A 19382-nucleotide genomic window follows, 5' to 3' on the forward strand; every position below is an offset into this window, starting at 1 on the left:
CGAGGGGATGCACGCAGGGTCAGGCGGCGCATGTGTTGGGGAGCCCAGTGAATGTGCTCGGTGCTGTCCCTGCCGCAGCTCGCAGCAGGCTGCAGGGGCTGTACAGGACGGATCCTGGGCCTGCAGAGCCCGTTAGGCGAAGGCTGAGCTCTCGGCTGCACCCATTACATGTTCGCTGCAGTCACAAGTTACTGGCAGCTCCATGTCTCTAAGCAGTTACTGATCCCTCTGCCCTGGAGTATGCTCTGTATTTATCCTGCATTCCTTCAGTAACCCTGGAAGACGTCATTGCATCCCGATACCGATTCACTTCTCATTAAGGGCTTACATTTCACTGTCATTACTGAGTTAAAATCAAATGAACAAAAGGCAGCCCTCCAGAAACCAGTGTTAGTAGCACCTGGGGGGCAGGGAGGATTTGACCCCTGTTTTTTTACCACTCATGGCTTGTGTTGGTTTCAAAGGCAGCTCACCCATGGCCAGGACAGGCAAGCAGAGACACTTCTGCATTTAAGCCCTCTCTCACCTGCAGGACAGGAGCTGCTGGTACCACCCCTATGTGACACCCCTGGTGGCTGTGTGCTGGCTGGGGCACGGTCGCCCCCTCGGTGCTGATCTCTCCTGCTCGTGTCGTTACAGGACAAGTGGTGAAGGAGAGGAGAAATGGCGGAGGATAGGAAAGACGAAGCCAAGGCACCGCACTGGACTTCGGGTCAGTTAACAGAGGCTTCTTCACACCCGCATTCACCCGAAATCAAGGAACAGGGTGGCGCGGGTGCCGGACTGGTCAGAAGTGCCAATGGGTTTCCCTACCAAGAAGACGAGGAGCACGGGCTGGGCGGCCGGGAGCAGCCGGGGCCGTACGCTCAGACCAAAGAGAACGGGATCAATGGAGAGCTGTCAGCAGGGGACAGGGAGACCGCAGGTAACGTACCTCAACACCCTGCAGCTCAACACAGCTGAACACCGGGCAGCGCTCGGAGAAGATTTTAGGAAAGCCATGAGGGCGGCTTAGTGCATCCTGGTAGATGCGAGGGGGTCACCTTACTGGGGATGGGGAGAGCAGCCAGTGCACAGGAACCACAGGGCTGTATGTGTGGAAACTTCGGTTTCTGCTGTTGCTGCTCACAAGTAACAACTTCTAGAAACCCACCGACTGTTTGCAGATAACACGTTGATTGGTCTGGCCAGGAATAGCACATTCAGCATTTATCCACCACTGGCTAGGCGTATTTCATGGGATGCTCTCTGGGGCCTTGCCTATTTGTAAACTATGTTAGGATTTTAGGATTCAGCTTGTTATTTGGGGGAGAAAAAAAGTGTGACTGTGTCAAAATGAAATATGCAAAGCAAGTTTCCTGTTTTAGAAGTAATTGCTAATTCACTCTGTGCAGAGCTCCCTCTTTAAACCCCAAATGCACAATGCAAGAGGAATGTCTCTTGTACAGGCGCTAGTGCCCTTGATGCATCCATCCATGCATGCTAAAGAGATCTTTCTAGCAATGTTTGTTGGCTGTTGACAGCACTTTGAGATGTTATCCATAATTTCTCAGCAGCTGGAGAATGTTAAGGCTCTCAGACCCTAAAGTCATTTCAAAAGCAATTCTACTAGAAATGAATACTTCCGCTACAAGGAAATGGGGGTGGATTTTAAGAGTCTCTTTTTGTGGATAGTCAAAACTAGAAAGCCATCAGTAAAAGAAATTCCGTGTAAGCATTCAGGTGATCATGTTGTTGGTGATGGTTCAGGAGGGTGATAACAAGATCTCTTTCCTTTGCTCTAACCTAACTTTGTACTGCGCTTAGACAGCAAATAAGCAGGAGCAGCTGTACAGGATCACAGAGGTAAGATGCTGCAGCTCTTAGGGCTGTGGAGAGAGTGGAGTGTTTGTCTCCTTTGCCACAGATGTTTCAAACAGCCTTGGACAAGTCACCCGTACAAATGGAGAAGTAATAACTTGTCAGAATGAAGAGGAATTTCGTCTCCTTATAAAAGGAGAAGAGAAATACTCTTCTCAGGTGCTCTCAAAGCTTGGGGCAGCATCTCGGAGACGTGGACTTTTAATTGGGGAATTTGCAGCTAACGGCTGAGAGGAAGCAGGAACCCAGTGCAGCAAATCAGTGGGCATTGCAGTCGTGTATTTTAACATCGCTTTTTCAGATGGGGGATTAAAGAGCAGAACAAATCCAAAAGTGGCAGCGGGACCAGAGCAGTACACTTACTGAGGGAACGAGACTGCTCTTGATCCCTGTGAAGTTTGCTTCGATCACCACTTTGTGGCCTCGTTTCCTCCTCCCCTGCTTTTTTCTCACTGTCTACTTAGTTTGCAAGATCTCTTGTGTGGGGACTTACTGTCAATACATGCAGTTATTGCTAGGGAGGCTTAATATAGCTTATTTCATGGCATCTTTCTTTGTCCTTGAAAACCAGAAGTCCCTAAAACTGCTTGCCTTCACGCCTGAATTTCTAGCTCTCTGGAAATTCAAATCCTTGAGCCCCGACTTAGAGGAACATTAATGCAAGGTAAAGCATCTTAGGGTACATAAGATATATTTTTAATCATTTCATTCCTTTTAAAGGCCATCAGGAGAAACCTGTCAGCAATTTAGGGCGGTGACAGAAATGAAGAGGGGTGTGGGTTGCCAAAGCCACACTGGTGTTTGCTAGCGGGACATACTTACAGCATCACGAAGCAATTTGATTCAGAGTTTGATCCTGAAACCAGGATTGCTGTTTGCCACTGACTTCAGCCATCTTTGCTCTGTTTGCTTGTAAATTGTAGCTGCAGTGGGGTGTTGTATCAGATACGACATTTAAATGCCACTGTGATACACATAATTACCAATAATGCAAATCATTTAATCATTTGTAGTAGCTTGCTGGCTCCAAACAGCTGAGGAGAAAATGCACAGGAAGCCAAGGTCGACCGAGATAATTAAGCCGCACTGTGAGTTTCTGTGGATTTATAGGGATTTTGTTTTCCCTGGTGTAAGCCCAGACCAATAACCTAGGTTGCTCTGGCTTCTCAGCCTTTGTGTCAGGGCCCATAAACCCCAGTATCAGCAAGAAGAAGCTCATCCAAATGCAGCACAGGTACGAGCAGGGCACTTCCCAGGGCAGCTGCACGCTGCCCGATCCCTGCTGGTGAGACTTCAGGTGTGGTTCAAGGCATTTCGCATCAGCTCCCCGGCACCGACTGACCCACGAGCTGGGATTTGTTCATGAAATGAGCATCCCGCAGGGGGAGGCGTTCAGCAGCAGCGCCGTACCGCGCCGGGGCACCCCTTTGCAGGGCTCGTGCTGTACAATCTGTGTGTTCAGGGGAAAGTTAGAGCCACAAGGACAAAGGCACCTTATGCCAACACTAATGCGGAGGCGAGGGGTGCTGGTGGGGGAGGAGAGCAGAGTTCTTGCCAAAACACATCCAATCTATCACTGCGAGTGATGTTTTTGGGTTTGCGCAGTTAAAATTCGCCTTCCTGTAGAAATGTGTGTGTCTCTCCCTCTTGGCGTCTGTCGAAGGGTTATTGAGTCTGACCTCAATTTTGGAGTCCTCTGAATCTGGCTGTTGTGTTGCCTTTTATTGATCTGCCTCTGCATCGTGCTGGTAATGGCTGCATTACGGAGCCACATCAATGCTCCCCTTTCTAACGGGCCCACGGGAACGTGGCAGAGCGCTCAGCGCTGCGGGCACGGCAGCCCCGGGCCTGATCTGGCTGAATTCAGAGGCGAATATGTGTGAGAGAATGGCCCTGGGTCATTGGCACGACGCACGGGAGGCTGTTATGGATGTGATATAAGGAAGGGTGCTACAGCAGATACTCGTTGGTGTGTGTGTGTACACAGGTTTGGGCTACCACAGGTCCCACACTGCTCCCGAGTTGTTCCTGAAGGCACCTGCCCCTTGGGCAGCCTGCAGCACCCCACCAAGTTTTAACACCCTCTCCCTGATCCCTGCCTCTTTGAGTTCTTGCTCACGTGTGCGTGCACGCACAGCATCTTCGCTGAGGATCTTGTGAGTCTTCAGCGTGGAGGATCGGGGCTCAGCTTTTGTCAAGCCAAACGTTTCCGCGTCGTGCGAGACGTGTGCTGCACGGGGGGCCTGATGGTGGACTCTCTGGAAACTCACTGTGAAGTGGGCTGATGTGGGCAGCTTTGGATTGGAGCCGTGGTAGAGCACAGGATGTGTTGGGCTTGTAAAGCAGTGTGAGCGTGGCAGCCTTTTCTTGGCTTCCCGAGGCGTCGTGGTCAACTCGTAGGGAGGCAGCAGCGAGGAGCAGTGCAGGTGTGCTTCAGCAGCCCCTGGGAAGCAGCGCTTCAACACCGTGTTTGACTTGCAAGGAGCATCAAGCCACAAAGGTTTGTTTTTCTGCACTTAAAACGCATTTATTTTTCTTTTCAGTAATGTAATGACTAACCTGTCAAATGGATATAATTAGGGGTGAGAGCAGTTAGCTGTGTTGTGGAGCATCTTCTCTGCTCTGTCTCTGTACAGTGACTCAGCTGATTGAGCGCTTTCTTCATTATATTCCAAACGCAGGCTTATAATCAGAGGGGGGGGGGTTACCCACACAGTTATCTGATGAATTATTTTTCTGACAGATTAAGGGAAGGCATTTCCTGAAATCCTATCGTCAGAGCCGCAGGACAGTGGCTCCATCCCCGTGTCAGTTGATATTAAGGACAGTAACGTGTCCTGCCAAAGTGACAGAGCTCTTCATTAATTGGCAGAGTACCCAAACTGCGTGGGATGCAAAAAGACGGCTGGAAAATTGGAGCAGACTTCATGAGACAGCACAGGGCATCGCAGGTTGAGCTCTCCTGCATTGTTTTTCAGAGCCTTTGAGTCATGGGAAAGGTGGATGTGAGGAAGGTCAGGCCAGATAAATGAGAGAGGCAAGTGTTTTTGGTGGCTGTGGAGACCCAGAGATGGGTTTGGGTTAGTCTGTAAGAGAAACAGAAAGAGGAGAGAGCCCTAGGCCCATGGAGAGGGATGAAAAAGGGGCAGTGCTGAGCTGAGGGAGGCGTGAGGGATCAAGGGAGGGACCAGACCCAGCACTGGGAAAGTGAGGAGAGGTGGTGGGCAGAGAACTGGTGAGAGGAAAGACACGAGGGAGCAAAGCAGAGGCAGGAGGTGGCAGGGAAAGATGGAAAAACAGAAGAAAAGGAGAGTGGAAAGTGGCTCAGTTTCATCTGTTCATCCTGAGCCAACGCATCCTTTGCGTGATGGCAAGTATTGCCCCGGAGAGGAGGGGACTCAGACAGCAGGGAATGGCAGCGTCTGCAGGGAATAACTGAGGAAGAAAGTGGGGAGGGGTGATTCAAGCTGTAGCCCTGGATACAGTTTGTCCTACCTCAGCCATTTGTTTTAAGGCTTTGTGCAGCCAGACTAACTGGGCGTCTGCACCAAATGTGTTCCCGTGACCAACTACTCCTTAAAAACACATTGAAACAAGCTGCAGGGAACGTCAGCCTGCAGGAGTGCCCTGCCACAGCCGGGGAGCAGATGAGCAGAGATGTGGGGTCCCTTCAGTCTGTGTGTGCAGAGCAGTGGTGCTGCAGGTAGGGACCGTGCGTGTTCCAGCCGTCTGGCAGCACTGCAAGGAAACCATCCCCGTCCCAGTGTCTTGCCTAGCCTTGTAGCAGCCCGTCGCCAGGCAGAGAGGCTCTTCCTCACCGTCCTCAGCACTCCTGCACGGTTAGAAGGTCACTGTGCCCCCTAGTCCTGCTGGCTCCAGGCACTGCATCCAGCGGGTGGTCGTGGGGGCAGCACTGTGGCGCTGTGCACGGGGTCAGCAATCACTGCGGCCTCTCCGTGCTGAAATGGCAGCAGGCAGGTCAGTGCTCGGTCCTGGGACGTGTTAGTGTCTCGTGTCCCCTGCCAGGGACTCGTCATTTAATCTTCTTTCTTCTGCATGCTTGTCTGTCTCTTTTTATGATACAGATGGCACTGCCAGTAAACACATAAACAGGCCTTCTTCTTCCAGAGGCCCTTTTAGCCTTGCTTCCCAACAGCACCGCTTTGTCACAGCTCTCCTTTTCATTTGGCTGCTGGCACTGGCTGTCCTGCTGCTGCCCAAGTCCCCCCTGGCTGCCTGTTTCCCAGGGGTGCCTCCCTCAGGTGGGCATTCTCGGCAGCCAGCATGTCCCGAGCACTGCAGACAAAATGCGTCGCAGGATGCAAGATGAGGGATGCTGAGGGATGAATGCGATTGCCATGCTCGTCCCGTATCTGCTGTTTGTTTTGCAAAGCTCGAAGACTGCATCTTACCGTGTCACTGAGAGCTCCCTTGGGACAGAAGCTGTTAATTAGGCATTTTGATCTCCTTCCCTTCGCCCAGGAAATGTGACAGTAATTACCGTGCACCATCATCTTTGCCAATTTAGAGACAGGCAAATGTACCAGACTTCAGAAACTTCTTTTCTTTGTGTTAAGAGTAATACAAGTGTTGTTTTCTGGGACTCGTTACTGGAATGTTTTAGACACGTTCGAGGGTGTTGCTGGAGAGAGCATCGGTGGAGGCAGCAGAGGACCAGGGTCGAGGGACGGCACCAGCAGCCCCTTCCTTCCTGCCCCTGTTCTTTCTGCTGCACCTTGGTGTTTTCTTGTGCCACCAGGAGCTTCGTGAGAGGGAGCTCTTCTGTTCCAGCTCTGATCCAAGGGCAGGAAGGTTTGGAGGAGGGTTCTCTAACAAACAACAGAGCCTTGTCTGGCAGGCACGCAGCCCCTCTGTTTCAGGCACAGCTGAAATGGCAACTTCTTCCCCAAAGTCACCTTGAAAGGGAAGCAGCAGGTTCTCAGGTGCGACAGCCCGTGCTCTTCCTCCCCTTTTCCCGTTACAGAGCCCCCTGTGCGTGGCCTGGTGCCCAGCCGTGGCTATGCTGAGCTCCCCGTGGCCGTGCCTGCTGGAGGCCGGGCGCGTTCCCCGCGGGCGCTGCGGGGCTGACCCCGCTGCCGTCAGAGTGGCTACGAAAACACGAGCCCGCTGCTACTACTGCGAGGAGTGCCAGGCGCTGCTGGCTGCCTTTTTCCACGTTGCCATGCCAACTGGTCCCTGTGCCGAGCCGGATCTCTCCTTAAGCTCCGCTGAGAGAGAGTCTGTAGCCTGGGAGCTTATTTAGCATTCAGGAGTGCACAGCCTCTCTGTAACAGCTCCGCGGCACAGCCAGGCTGTCTGACAAAGGGAAGGAGCAGGCTTCCTTTTGGTTTTCCCTTCTCCTCCCAAATCTGCTTCTCTAGATGGGGAGAGAGGCTGGGAGCACCATGCGGAGGGACCTCGCTGAGGCACAACTTCCATGAAAACCAGAGGGACGTGTTGCTTTGGGGGGCATTTGTGGTGCAAGACAGATGTGCGTGAGATGCATTGATATACAGATATTTGGACATGCACGCATTTCTTGGTTCAACTAACCCTAATGAGCTACTCGGTATTAAAATGGGAAGGCAAAGCAAGCTGGGTTTTAATTCAAGCAAGGAGCTCAAATGAAAGATTAGGAGGGAGCCAGGGATAAAATACCTGGCTTTGTCTTCCCTGCTGTTTTAAGCCGTGAGGTTAATATACAGAGAAACAAGTCGTCTTGTCTCACACGACATTCATATCCTGAATTAGGACAGCAAAACCAGTAGTTATGTACTGGTGCTTTGGCTTGGGTTCCTCCTGTTTGCTACTGGTAGATTAACTGCTCGCTTTAAGTCATTATAATGATAATTAATACAGGTTTGCTTGCCTTTGCCAGCCGAAGGGATGGAAATCAGCATAAAGCAGCTGGCATTAGCTGGCATGTGAGCACTGCTAATCCAGTGCCTGTCCGCACCAGCTGTGAAAAGGTTGATCTGCAGATTCAAAGGCAAGGTTCAAAGCGAGAGGACTGCGTGCTGGTTTTGACTCCATCGCTTGCTCTTTGGGAGATGCTGAGCAAAACATTTACATTTCCCTGTGCTGTTGTGCAGACCGACCGCGGAGCAGAGCCAGTGGTGCTCAGAAAGCTCATTTTGAGGTGATGGTTTAGAAATGCAGCCTTGATTGTTTGGGGGGGTTTGTTGTTATTGATTTCCTACTCGAGACATGCCAACAATGCAGGAAACTCAAGTCACCCCCGCTGTATGAGTGAGATCACATGCATGAGCTCTTCTCCTGCGTGAGGCAAATACTGGCACAGAACTTGAGCACTTCATCTTTAACTGCATGCAGCATGTGGAAAAGAATTGTGAGATGCCATTATCTCCAAGGCAGGCAAACCTGATAACTGCTTTCCAGAGAGTCGTTCTCATTCAGGACTGGCTAAATTGAATACTTCATGGAAATCAAATTCACTTAGAAGGAACATATACTTTGGGAAGGGAACATAAACCCCAGGTATTTCATTTTTTTGTTCATATTTCTTTCCTTGAGACTGATTGGTAGCAGCACACGCCTGGTTTGGTGCAGGTCCCAGCAAGCCCTGCTGCCTGCAGCAGCTCGAAGGAAACTGCACACAGCCCGCGGGCTGCCCGGGCAGGTGCCTTGATGCAGAGGAGCAGGAGTACCAGCTGCTGGTGCTGCCTGGATGTGGCAGCCTGGCTGACTTAGCAAAACTGCTCGCGTCCCTGCAGGGGAGAGAAGAAAACGACTTCAGCTGGAGCTGCAGTTTTTTCCCCAGAAGCCAGGGTCTGTGCCACATGCAGGGCAGTGAGCCTGTGCAGGGTGCTGGGGAGCTGGGAAGCAGCTGATCCTTTGCTGTGTCTGTGCAGGAGTTGCTTTCTCTTCCTTCTTATTTAGGAGTGTATTGTCCTTTCAGACAGTTGCTCTGTCAGCTCTTCCTCCTTCTCCTCTTTTGCACCTTCAGTCTAGAGGAGTGGATGCATCCCTTTCCCAAGCACTTCATATAACCAGAGGAAGGGCTGCTCAGAGGCGGTGACCTGGCAGGGACAAGACTCACCTCTGCTGGGATGCTGCCAGAGGAGAGGGGGAGTGCAGAGCTTCTGAGCAGGGCTGCAGCTGCTCCAGCAATTCACCCAAATCAAGAACTTGGGGATGAATTTGGCTGTGACATGGGGTCTTCTTTATTTTGCCTGCCTCCAGGGAGGTTCAGCACCTCGTGTGAGCACACAGGGCCACCCTGAGACAGACTCCTGTCTGCGTGCAGGCAGGGGCTCGGCCGGGACGCGCAGCCCGCAGCAGATGAGCAGCACGGCTGCTGCTGCATTGCAGAGCTGGGGCAGGCTCTGACTGGCAGCGTGAGCCTTAGGGTGAGAGCACACTGATTGACTGTGTTTGGTGTCACCGGGTCCCCCAACGGGACGAGCCTGAACTGCGTTGCACTGGCAGAAGGGGCTCTGGTTATGCCGACCCGGGCACAACTGGAAGCCCCACACAAAGCATGTACAGGTTATTGCTAATGTTAATCCTAAATTCAGCAGAGCTTGTGTAGCATACTTTGTTGTGCTTTTTTTTTTTCTTCTATTTTAAAGATCACAGAAAGCACTGTCAGAGCTGCTGTATTAAAAGGGACACGTCCTCTTCTGCTGTAGGTTGCTGTAGCTCTACTGGCTTCTGTGCGTTGTTCACTTATACTAAAAACAATTAGTTCTTAAAAGTGTGCTTATTTAAAATGTTAACACGTACTGAAGTCCCAAACAAGTACTGAATTAGAAGCGAGGTACCTGTTCTGCATATTTACTCGCACTCAAAGGATTAAACATCCGGTGCTTTGCTCTGAACCTCAAGTGGTTTCTTCCTGCATGAGTCCTACAAGGAGTTCATTTTTTAATGAAGGATAAATATATCTGCTTATTTCATGCAAGTGCTGCTTTTCAGCTGGTAGCACGTCCCGGGAGAGGCAGTGGGAGCTCTCTGCGTCGCCCTGGCTGGGGGGCTCACGGTGGCTGCTCCAGTGTCGCACATCAGCTGTATATCGCGTTGCATGTAAAATGCGTCAGGCAAACCAGGAGCGATTAGCTCTTCCCACCTCTGGCTTGGCTGGGAAATGCTGACGGTAGTAAATATTTTGTTCCAGACTGTAAACTTAAGAAGATACGACTCAGAGGATGTGCAGGGAGCAAGTATTTGCGGTAATGAGGGCTCATTTATAAAGCGTTGCTTTATTGTGCTGACATTTGTATGGCTGCTTTTTAGCGGCGTTTCATATTTAAAGGGTGTGCGTGTGCAGGCACCGATCCCTCGGTGTTTTGTTTTCCAGCGGCTAGACAGCGTGGCAGAGGCCCTTGCCTCCTGCACGTGTCTGGGAGCTGGAGGGGGGCTCTCTGGAGCTCGGAGTTGCTCCCAGTACAGATTTGCCGTTGGATTTTGCCACTTCCATGCCTCTGAGCTTTGAGCTGTCTGCTCAGCTCTCGCTGGGAGCGTGGTTGGGAAAATGCTGCGGAGCCGAAGTAAAGGCAGAAGGTGTGGAAGCAGTTCAAGGATGGGCAGCCCCGACCCTGGGCTGATGCTTTCCTGACCTCTGCGGAGCAGCCGGGGCCACACGGCTCCTGCCAGCCGCAGCTTCCCCTGTGCCTGCTCTTTGCATGCAGTCACTGCAGTGCGTCTTCCCCCAAAGGCAGTCCTGAGCCCCCACACCTTTGGGGTTTGTTGTGTTACGCAATTCAGGGGTTTTTCTTTCCCAAAACACGAGCCTTTTTTGACCCGTTCAGTTGGCGAGCTGGTAAGTCCTGCTGATTAATTTAATCTGTCACCACCCTCATTGATGCTGCAGCAGCTTAAAGTCAATGAGTTTATTAGGGAAGTGATGCTTGTCAGTTGTGTTGTGGTTTCATTTAATTTAAAAGCTGATGTTTCCATTATTTCCCTTCATGCCTCCTGCCAATTACTGTTGATATTGCCAACATCAAGATCAAGGACCTACTTGCGGCAGAATATTTGCACTCACAAAAGCCATGGGAGAGCAAATATTTGAATTCTGGAGCGCTGTGTTACTGCTTTTTTTTTTTCTTCAACCGCAAGCACTAATCTGCTGGCATTATTTGTGTTTTAGACGACTTATTCATACCACTTCGCTTTCTACTGTGAATTTCTGTCTTAATCCAAGTGCAAAAGGCAGTGCTTCGAGGTTTTAGGAATTGCAGTGATGAAATCCAAGGCATGTCTCAGATTCTACGTCGGAAAAGCCACCAGCGGGGGCCCCGGTCTCTCTGCTGTGTCTCAGCAGTCCCAGCAGCCTCCGCAGAGCTGAGAGAAGTCAGGACCCGTCCTGAGGGGACTGCCTGATGGCTGCGCACAAATCCAAGAGCTGCTTGGTTTGTAGTCCTGCAGCACCCAGGGGAAAAAAAAATCCATAGGCCCTGTTAGCGTTGCAAATTGTCCAAGATAGCAAATAGCCAGCGTTGGATCTTTCTTTTCTGCGGGGAATATGGTCGGGGTGTTTTGCTTTGCTGAGCAGCACAGGTTCCTCGGTGCTTTTGTTGTTGACTCGAGCAGGCTGTGCCAACAATTAGTGCTGGTTACCTTGGAAACTGCTCTGCACCCTGCTGAGGATTTTGACAGGCGCATTTTGACTGAAATTGCTTTGTTTTCCCAATTCTGCGAGCACACATGTAGCTAATCCTTTTGCTGTGCCCTGCCTGTATTCCTTGCCGAAAACGTAGCAAAATTAGTGAAACATATTATTTTGTCCTTCCCGTCTGTTTGCATCTTTCTTTCTCCCTGTTTTAGCCTCAGCCCTCTGCGAGCATTAATTACCCTTTGCTTTGAACAAGCTCACTGTTAATTTTCTTGGTCGGCGTCTGAGGGATGGCATTGTGAGTGCCTGGGAAGTTTTGACACAATTTTCAGTCTCCTCCCCTCTATCCCTCCTTCCTGTCATCCTTTTCCTTGGGGTTTCTCCTGGAGCATCGGTGTGCCATGCAGTTCCAGCACGTCGAACCTTGTTTACGCCCTGGACGAGCTCTGCTTTGCAGAGCCCAGCTGGCTCTGAAGATCTGCTGCCACCGTAGCAGGGTAAGATAAAGTCTCGAGGGGCGATGCTGCTCCTATGGGGAGGTGAAATCATGGGGCACCTGCCTGCAAGGCAGGAAGATGCTGTGGGAACAGCTCTTTGGGAGTTTCTCCCATCAAACCCAGCCTTCAGAACAACCCCACTGCACTGCAGAGAGAGACAGGGGAGGTGTCAGTGAGCTTCTGCTGGATGGGAGCTCTCAGGGCCTGAGCAGCTCCGTGGAGGAAGGGGCATTCACAACCCATTTCCTCAATGGGTTGAGCCCCAGGTTATGGTAGCCTGAAAGAGGAGAAAGTGCCCGGGGCTGGAGGTGAACCATTAGAAAGGGCACAAAGGGAGCAGACACAGCCTGCATCGCTGCGCAGATCTGCCACAGATCTAATTTTTGCTCTTGCCATGACCGCTTCCAGATATTTCGAACAGTTTTCTGGAAATGCTTGGTGAAAGCTCAGACATGTTTTTAAAAGACTTTTGTGGCCATCCATACATCTGTCACTGGGGCTGGTAAAGCTGTGTGTTAAACAACTTAATGGACTGGAAAGGTTTCCTGGGAAATGGAAGTAATGTCGGTAATGGATTCAGGTGCCAGCGGAGACATCTGCAGTCCCTCGCTGACTGCAGCAGCATCAATAAGAAATGAAGGAGGGCTGGGAAATGACATTTTGGCCTTCTCCAGGGTCTGGTCCCACATCTCTGGCTGCCGTAGCCATCCTCTGGTTAGTAATATTGTAACCGAGGGCAACCTGGGCTTTCGGGGGCTGCACGGCCTGTACCCAAAGTGGGAAACTCAGCCTGCGTCCTGTACCACGAGCAGCTTGGTAAAAGGAGCGGCATTTCACTCTGCAGGACTGCCGAGGGAATCTGTGCTGCTGCTCCTCGGTTGTGCTGGAGCCACGGCTGAAGCCCAGGTCTGCGCTGCCTTCAAGAAACACACCCCTGGTGTTACTTGCTGCTTGCTGTTCCTATGGCACAAGGCAGACACAGCCAACGTCTACCTGGTTAAAGAGGGAAAACAAAACCCTACAAACAAAACTCTCTAATGAAGCCAGAGCTTATAGGCTGTGAGGAATGTGCCTGGCATCCAGGCTGGCTAACTCTCCATTTTCTTTCTCTTTTTTTTTTTTTTTTTTGTTCTTTTATCATTAGGCTTCCTTGAACTTTAACTGAACCATAAGGAAACTATGAACAGTCTCAATAGCTGCCCTGTGAGGATTCGACTTACCCATCGGATCTGCTATTTATAGTGTCCATTAGTACAGAAATGCCTGTCCTTTCGCAGACATCATGTATAGCAAAAACACTGCTGTTCTGGCAAACTGCCTGTGCCTCCTGTGTCACCCAAAATATCCATCAGCAGAGTGCTCAAAGTGAGCCTTTCTTGATTTTAAAAAGGAAAAAAAAAAAAACAACCACAGGCCATTATATTTTTATGTGTGTATTCTGCGTGGTCTGAAATGACCATTTTTCAGGAGGCAACCTCGTACCCCAGCAGCTTCTCCCTGATGAACATAACGTTTGTCCCAGGCTAATTAGATCGGGAAGAGAGCTGAGAGGGCCTTGGGGAGCCCACCTGCACCCCAGAAGCACCTTTTGAAGGATGCCCTGTGGAGGGGAGGCTCGTTTCCTCCTGCACCTCCTGCCTGGGGAACGGTGCTGCAGCGTGCCAGCTGTGTGCTGAGGCATGGGAGAGGGCAGAGGCACCTGCAGGAAGAGGAAGGGCCGATCTGCAGGGCACGTTTTCCCCTTTTCTCCTGTGTTCCTTGTGCTTTGCAGTCTGCGGCTGCCTTGTGACACAGGGAATTGCCAGGACCCGTGCGGATGGCAAGGGACCGCTTGTGTCCAGTCCCTGTAACAGCCCGGGAGGGGTTGTAGGGTGTCTGTTCCCTGGTCCTCACCGAGAGGTGCCAAGAAGCACCCCCAGCAAGCATTTCAGTGGGAGAAATTTAAAACCCCGACATGAGGTACAGAACACTAAAAGGCAGCTGGGGAGATTGATGGGTTTTGAACTGACCTGGCTCTTCTTTGGTGCCTCCGACTAGCCACATGCATGGCTTGATTAAGTTGTTCGGTTCGATCTACGTGACAACAAAGTGGAATCTCATTACTTCACTGAGGGCACGTTGTGCACCAAAGGGACAGAGAAGCAGAGCTGCCATGCCCAGCCTCCTGCTGATGCAGACATCCATATTGTGTAGTTCCTTTCCTGAATGTACCCAGCTCCATCTCAAAATCAGTCAAGTTTTCTTCCTTCTATGGGGAAATCTGTGCCAGAACTTCACACCCCTGAGAGCAGGGAAACATCTGATTTCTCATCTGAATTTATCCTTGGCAAGTTTGTGCTCATTTATTCTTGGGCTAACAGTTCTCTAAACCAGCTTATTTTTTCGTTGCTCGGTGGTGGCTCTGACATATTCATCCATCAGCTCTCACTACTGGCTGCAGCCAGTAACGCTGTATTGCGGTCCCTGCCCTCCTGGCGACCAGTCAAGAGGGAAGTGGATTGTGAGATATAAATACCAACAATTATGAATGTTCTTTGCCAGTGGGTTGGTTTTTTAATATCTCATTACGTACTCAGTTTGTGCAAAAGAGAGATTAACGTAGCATGTTGTTTTTAGACAAACACGACCGTGAAAGTCGGGTAACATGCAGCTCTGCTTCCTGGGAGAAAAAAATCAGCTTTTCCAGAGGACAAATGAAGAGGAAGAACTTTACAGTAAAAGCACCAAGGAATTCTGCCAGAAAGAAATCACCATTAATCTAACAGGCAGCGTCCCTTGTTAGGATGGTTGCTGTAACATTACATCTAGGGCACTGGTTTAAATATCTTTTCCCTTCTTTTGCCTGAAGGAAGCAGTGAGGGGTGAGCAGAGAGCTTTTATTTCTGTCCCAGGGGTTGATTAATGGGGGCTCTGTGCACCCGCGGGGTGGAGCAACACAGAAGGGTTCCTCACCCCTCCTGGACCTGTTGCACGCTGGTGGTGGTGGGGAGGAGCTGAGCACAGGTCCCCTGGCACCTGGCCCTATTGAGCATCCAGGAGCCACGCCAGAGTCCCAGGTCCAGGGCTGCAAACCCATCCGACACTGCAGATGTTACCCACCGCAACCCGTTTGTGTTGAAGAAAGCTTTATGTTGCAGTCCTAAAAGGGGCGAGGAGGACAAAGCGTATGTTTGTATCATATTGAAATGTTATTTGGTGCTTCTGTTTCAAGTCCCTCAGCAGCATATCCTGAGATGTGTCTGGGAAGTGCCTTTATTGCCTCTTAACGGCATGCTGATGGGGAGGAAATATCATCCGGTACACGTGAGAGTGACACTGACTCCATACATTAAATGTCAAGAAATCCCATTACTCAGCAGCCCGTTCTACCCCTGTCTGCAAAACAGTACGTGGCGAAAAAAGTTGCAAGGCGTTTAATAAATAATCACCTTAAAATTTTGCTGTCGCTGCACATTGTCCCTAACAGATATAAGAAAGAGCATTTAATAACAATTTTTTGTGCACCTTGCTGCAAAGGCTAGCGTCCTGGTTTTCATAAATACTCAGCATTTTCCACTGTTTTTTTGGTCCTTCTATTTCATTTTTAATGATTTGCTTATATTTCAGGAAAAAGATCGCCTCTTTCAAAATCAAGTCAGTCTCTATTTTTTGAGCTAACTTTTGCAATTTAAGAAAAACATTCTAATTAGCATATTTTTCCTGTTTTCTTTTTTCTTTTCTTTTTTTTTCTGCTACCACAGAAGAGGTGTCTGCAAGGATAGTACAAGTAGTAACAGCTGAAGCTGTAGCAGTCCTAAAAGGAGAACAGGAAAAAGAAGCCCAGCACAAAGAGCAGCCTGGACCTCTACCTATAGGTAAAACAAGATAAAACGTATTGAAAATATCCTTGTGTCTGCAAATGTTATATGTGTTTTATAAAGAAAAATACAAGCGTGGATTCAAGTAGGTTATAGTCTTGAGTAAAGCAAAGGACTACACAATAGAGTTACCCTTGTTGCCCCAGTTCTTCGTGCCCCTTTGGCTGTCTCATTCACTCTGTGCTTGTAGCAGCAGCTTTCTACCTGGTGTCTGACTGCCAAGCGGAGCAGCTGCGACTGTGGTTTTGTTATCGTTGGGTTTGGTGGGACCAAGCAGTGCTCAGAGCCCCTTTGTGTTCAGCTCTGGGAGAAGAAGGCTGATATCTGAAGAGGCAAAGATTATGGGAGGGGCATGTAAAAAGATGGCAAGGTTTTACTGGTTGGTGGTAGCTGCTCCAGAAGATGGAGGAAGAGCACCTCGACAGGAAGCAGAGAGGAAGAGGGCACCATAGAAGGGGATGGGAGAGGGGTTAGTGGTCAGCCGGGTTAGAGAGAGGGAGTGACAGTGGGTGGAAGCAAACGCCAGTGGTCCAGACTGGTGGTGGTACCACTGTCCGTGCTGCTTCCTCGTCCTCCTGCTGGCTCCTTTGTGGAACGTCTCTCCGAAATCCAAGCGTGTATGTATATGAGTAAGTATTCAGCCCTTCATACCTACAGTGCTTCCTCACTGCCAGAGAACTTCCATGGTAGCCCTGAGCATGTACACCAAAGGCCAGAGAAAGGCCATACGCTGTCCTCGGGTAGTGAATGTCTTGCAAGCCTTCCCCTGGGATAAGTTCTGCTGAGCACATGTATGTTGTGATCAAATCAGAATAGTACCTTGTGGTATTTTCCCCACGGGCACTTCACTTTATTTGGTGCAGCAGCTGGACCCTGCTTAGGAATGAATTAAAGTCAATGAGTAATTAAAAATACTTGTTGTAAATCTGGTTCCCAAGGTCTTCTGCTTCACTGAATTAATTTTGAGCTGGAAGTACAACAGAGAGATGTGTAGCTTGATAATTTCCTTCTTTACAAATGCTCGATATTACGTGAAAGACCCCAATTTCACAAAACATTTCATACATATTTAAGTCTTGAGTGCTTCACTGGGGCCTGCATGGAGCAAAATGAGTATTCAGTTACATCTGGTTAGGTAAGAGATTTTAAACATATTGGGAGAAGTACATCTACAGTTAGCAAATGCTGGTGTTGCAGTTTCTGTGGTCGGTCACTAGTACATGAATGCAGCTGGAATTGCACTGTAATGAAGATAGAAATACTCTGTCCCTGGACAAGCAAATCTTAAGGATAAGTCACATAGGTCTGTCTTCCAAACCATGTTGACATCAATAGAAAGGAAGCCAGGACAATTCTTCGAGGGCTTCTGAAATTGCCCTTTCTATGCTTGGGAAGAAGCCCTGCATCAGAAACTTTGATCTGCTTGTTGAGGGGTGACATTTGTAACACAGGCTGTAAAACAGACTTGTTACTCTTTTCCCTTTTTATTCTTTTTTTTTTTTTTTTTTTTTCCTCCAAAACAGGTTAATTCCCAGTAGTGGGTTTGGTTTTAAAGAAAAAAAAACCTCTCAGAATGATTAGTATGAAATCAGATGCGGAGATTATGCTGAGTTCATTTAAGAAGCAGCTTGTTCAGGATTTGTCGTGCTTCTATTGCAATCATTGGAAAAACATCATCTGGTTTCAGCATCTAGCCTTGTGACTGGGAACAAATCTAAAATGTAACCTTAGTGAATCTAAGATTTCACAGCACCTTGCTCAGCTGAATCATTAATAAGTCATGGCTGACATAAGTTCCTTGTGCTGATGTCTTTTGTATTTAGATGAGGAGTATTTGCATGTATTCTGTGATTAACCTTGAACTCAGTATCAAGAAAAGAAAAAAGCTTGCAGAGTGTTTCTTGTTCATGTACTCAAGGTAAACTGAAGAGATTAGTTTCTCACCGTTACAGTTAATCAGCCTGAATTTATAAAATCTCTCCTGCACAGATGCTGTTTTGTTGTTGCTTTGAATAACTGAAGGCTTTTTAAGTGGCAACATTGATCTAAACAATGATTTTGTACTTCATTTCTGTATTGTACTCTGTGACCAGAATTTTGAAAATAATGCCTTTCATCTGGAAAAATAAATCCTTTAAATATAGCTTTAACAATCCAGGTAAAGAAGGGTCTCCTCCTGAAAATCCCTGGTGTACCAGTCCCCATCGACTAATTCTCTCAGCTGGGCAGCACAGGCTATCAAGCATTGATCTCCTGGGAATTAATTGCTGTATCTCGTTTTCATTGTTTGATTTGCAGCAGTCGAAGAGTCAGCCAACCTGCCTCCTTCCCCGCCTCCATCACCAGCTTCTGAGCAAACTGGAGCTCTGGAGGAAGGTAAGGGTCTCCCGGACCTTGCAGTATCCAGCTGTCAGCAGAGGGATGAGACATGAGTCTAAAGGAGGGGAAAATCAGAAAATGGTGATACTGCAGCTTCATGTGGAAAGATAAGGCATTCCCCCCAATAACTCCCCATCTGCAAACCAACTGCAATGCATGGGTGAGGTAGACACATGCACAGAGGTAACCGACAGGCTAAGTACATCCATACTAAACAACAACAACAAAAATGGTGATGATAACTTCTTTATCTGTCACATGCAACATGAGCAAAGATGACTGCTATCCCAATGTGCTCACCAAAACTGTAATTCAGTATAGGTAATTTTTGTTTTCTTAGGATTTGTTTGGCTTTTTTTTTTTTAAGTCATTAATTTTGTATTTGGAATCTTAAATGCATGAAAGTGAGGAGATTCAGAGTTGGATCATTTCGTTGGTCTTCAGCCTGTAATTCATGTTTCAGTGCCTACATGTATTGGGGGTTCTGTATGCAGAGTGTGGGAGTCAAATTCTAGTCTCACAAAGCAAATCTGTACTCTGTTCTGCACAGTGAATATTCAGTTTCAGTAGCCCATGATCTCTGCTTTTTTCCTCCTGTTAAAATCCCCTTCAGCAAAGAACTTAAGCGTTTGCTTAATTTTAAGCAGTTGTCACAATGGTAAGGATATATGGCAGTGCTTTGTTCAGCAGCAAGAGTGCTGTGTCAAGGCCATCAGTGTAAGAGACAGCAATATATCAATACTGAGCCATGTCTTGTCAGTCTGAGGAAAGTATTTGGGTTCAGATTCTGCAGGGGGCTGTCAGCTGAACTCTGCCATGTGAACAGCATTTATGTGTGTCCATTTACTTCCTTCATTTTTTTTCTTTTTTTTTTTTCAATAAGAGCATGGAAATAATTTATCATCATCTGCTGACCAAAATTTTGTTAGTGTTTTAACGCAGAGCTTCTATTAATTTTACTTCATGTGCTAACGTAGTCTGACTCTCAGTTATCAGGGCACTGCAATTCAGCATGTTCAATCCTTGGGTCAGTTTTGAGATAATGCAATTACAGGCTGTGCTAACAACAACATCATTTGGCAGTCCACTGTACTGGAAATACCCAGTGTACGTGGTCAGCAACCAGGATATCAAATTTGATTCATTGAGTGGTTGTTTTTTTTGTGTGTGTGTTTTGAATAAAATACTCTGACAATTCTTGACTTATCACCA

General features: G+C 48.7%; 1 protein-coding gene across 1 annotated transcript in view; it reads left to right on the plus strand.

The window, feature by feature from the left end:
* Positions 1-663: 663 nt before the first annotated feature.
* The window catches only part of MAP2 (microtubule associated protein 2), a gene marked incomplete at its 5' end in the record, with an annotated part of 60644 nt that continues 41925 nt past the window's right edge, over positions 664-19382 (plus strand). The window contains 3 exons of the mRNA XM_084289401.1: positions 664-925; positions 15675-15788; positions 18090-18167. Of these exons, the coding sequence (XP_084145527.1) occupies positions 664-925; positions 15675-15788; positions 18090-18167 (454 nt within the window). The remainder of the gene's footprint in view (positions 926-15674; positions 15789-18089; positions 18168-19382) is intronic.

This window comes from Netta rufina (genome assembly GCF_964035555.1).
Source record: "Netta rufina genome assembly, chromosome: 6".
In the NCBI taxonomy this organism is placed as follows: Eukaryota; Metazoa; Chordata; class Aves; order Anseriformes; family Anatidae; genus Netta; species Netta rufina.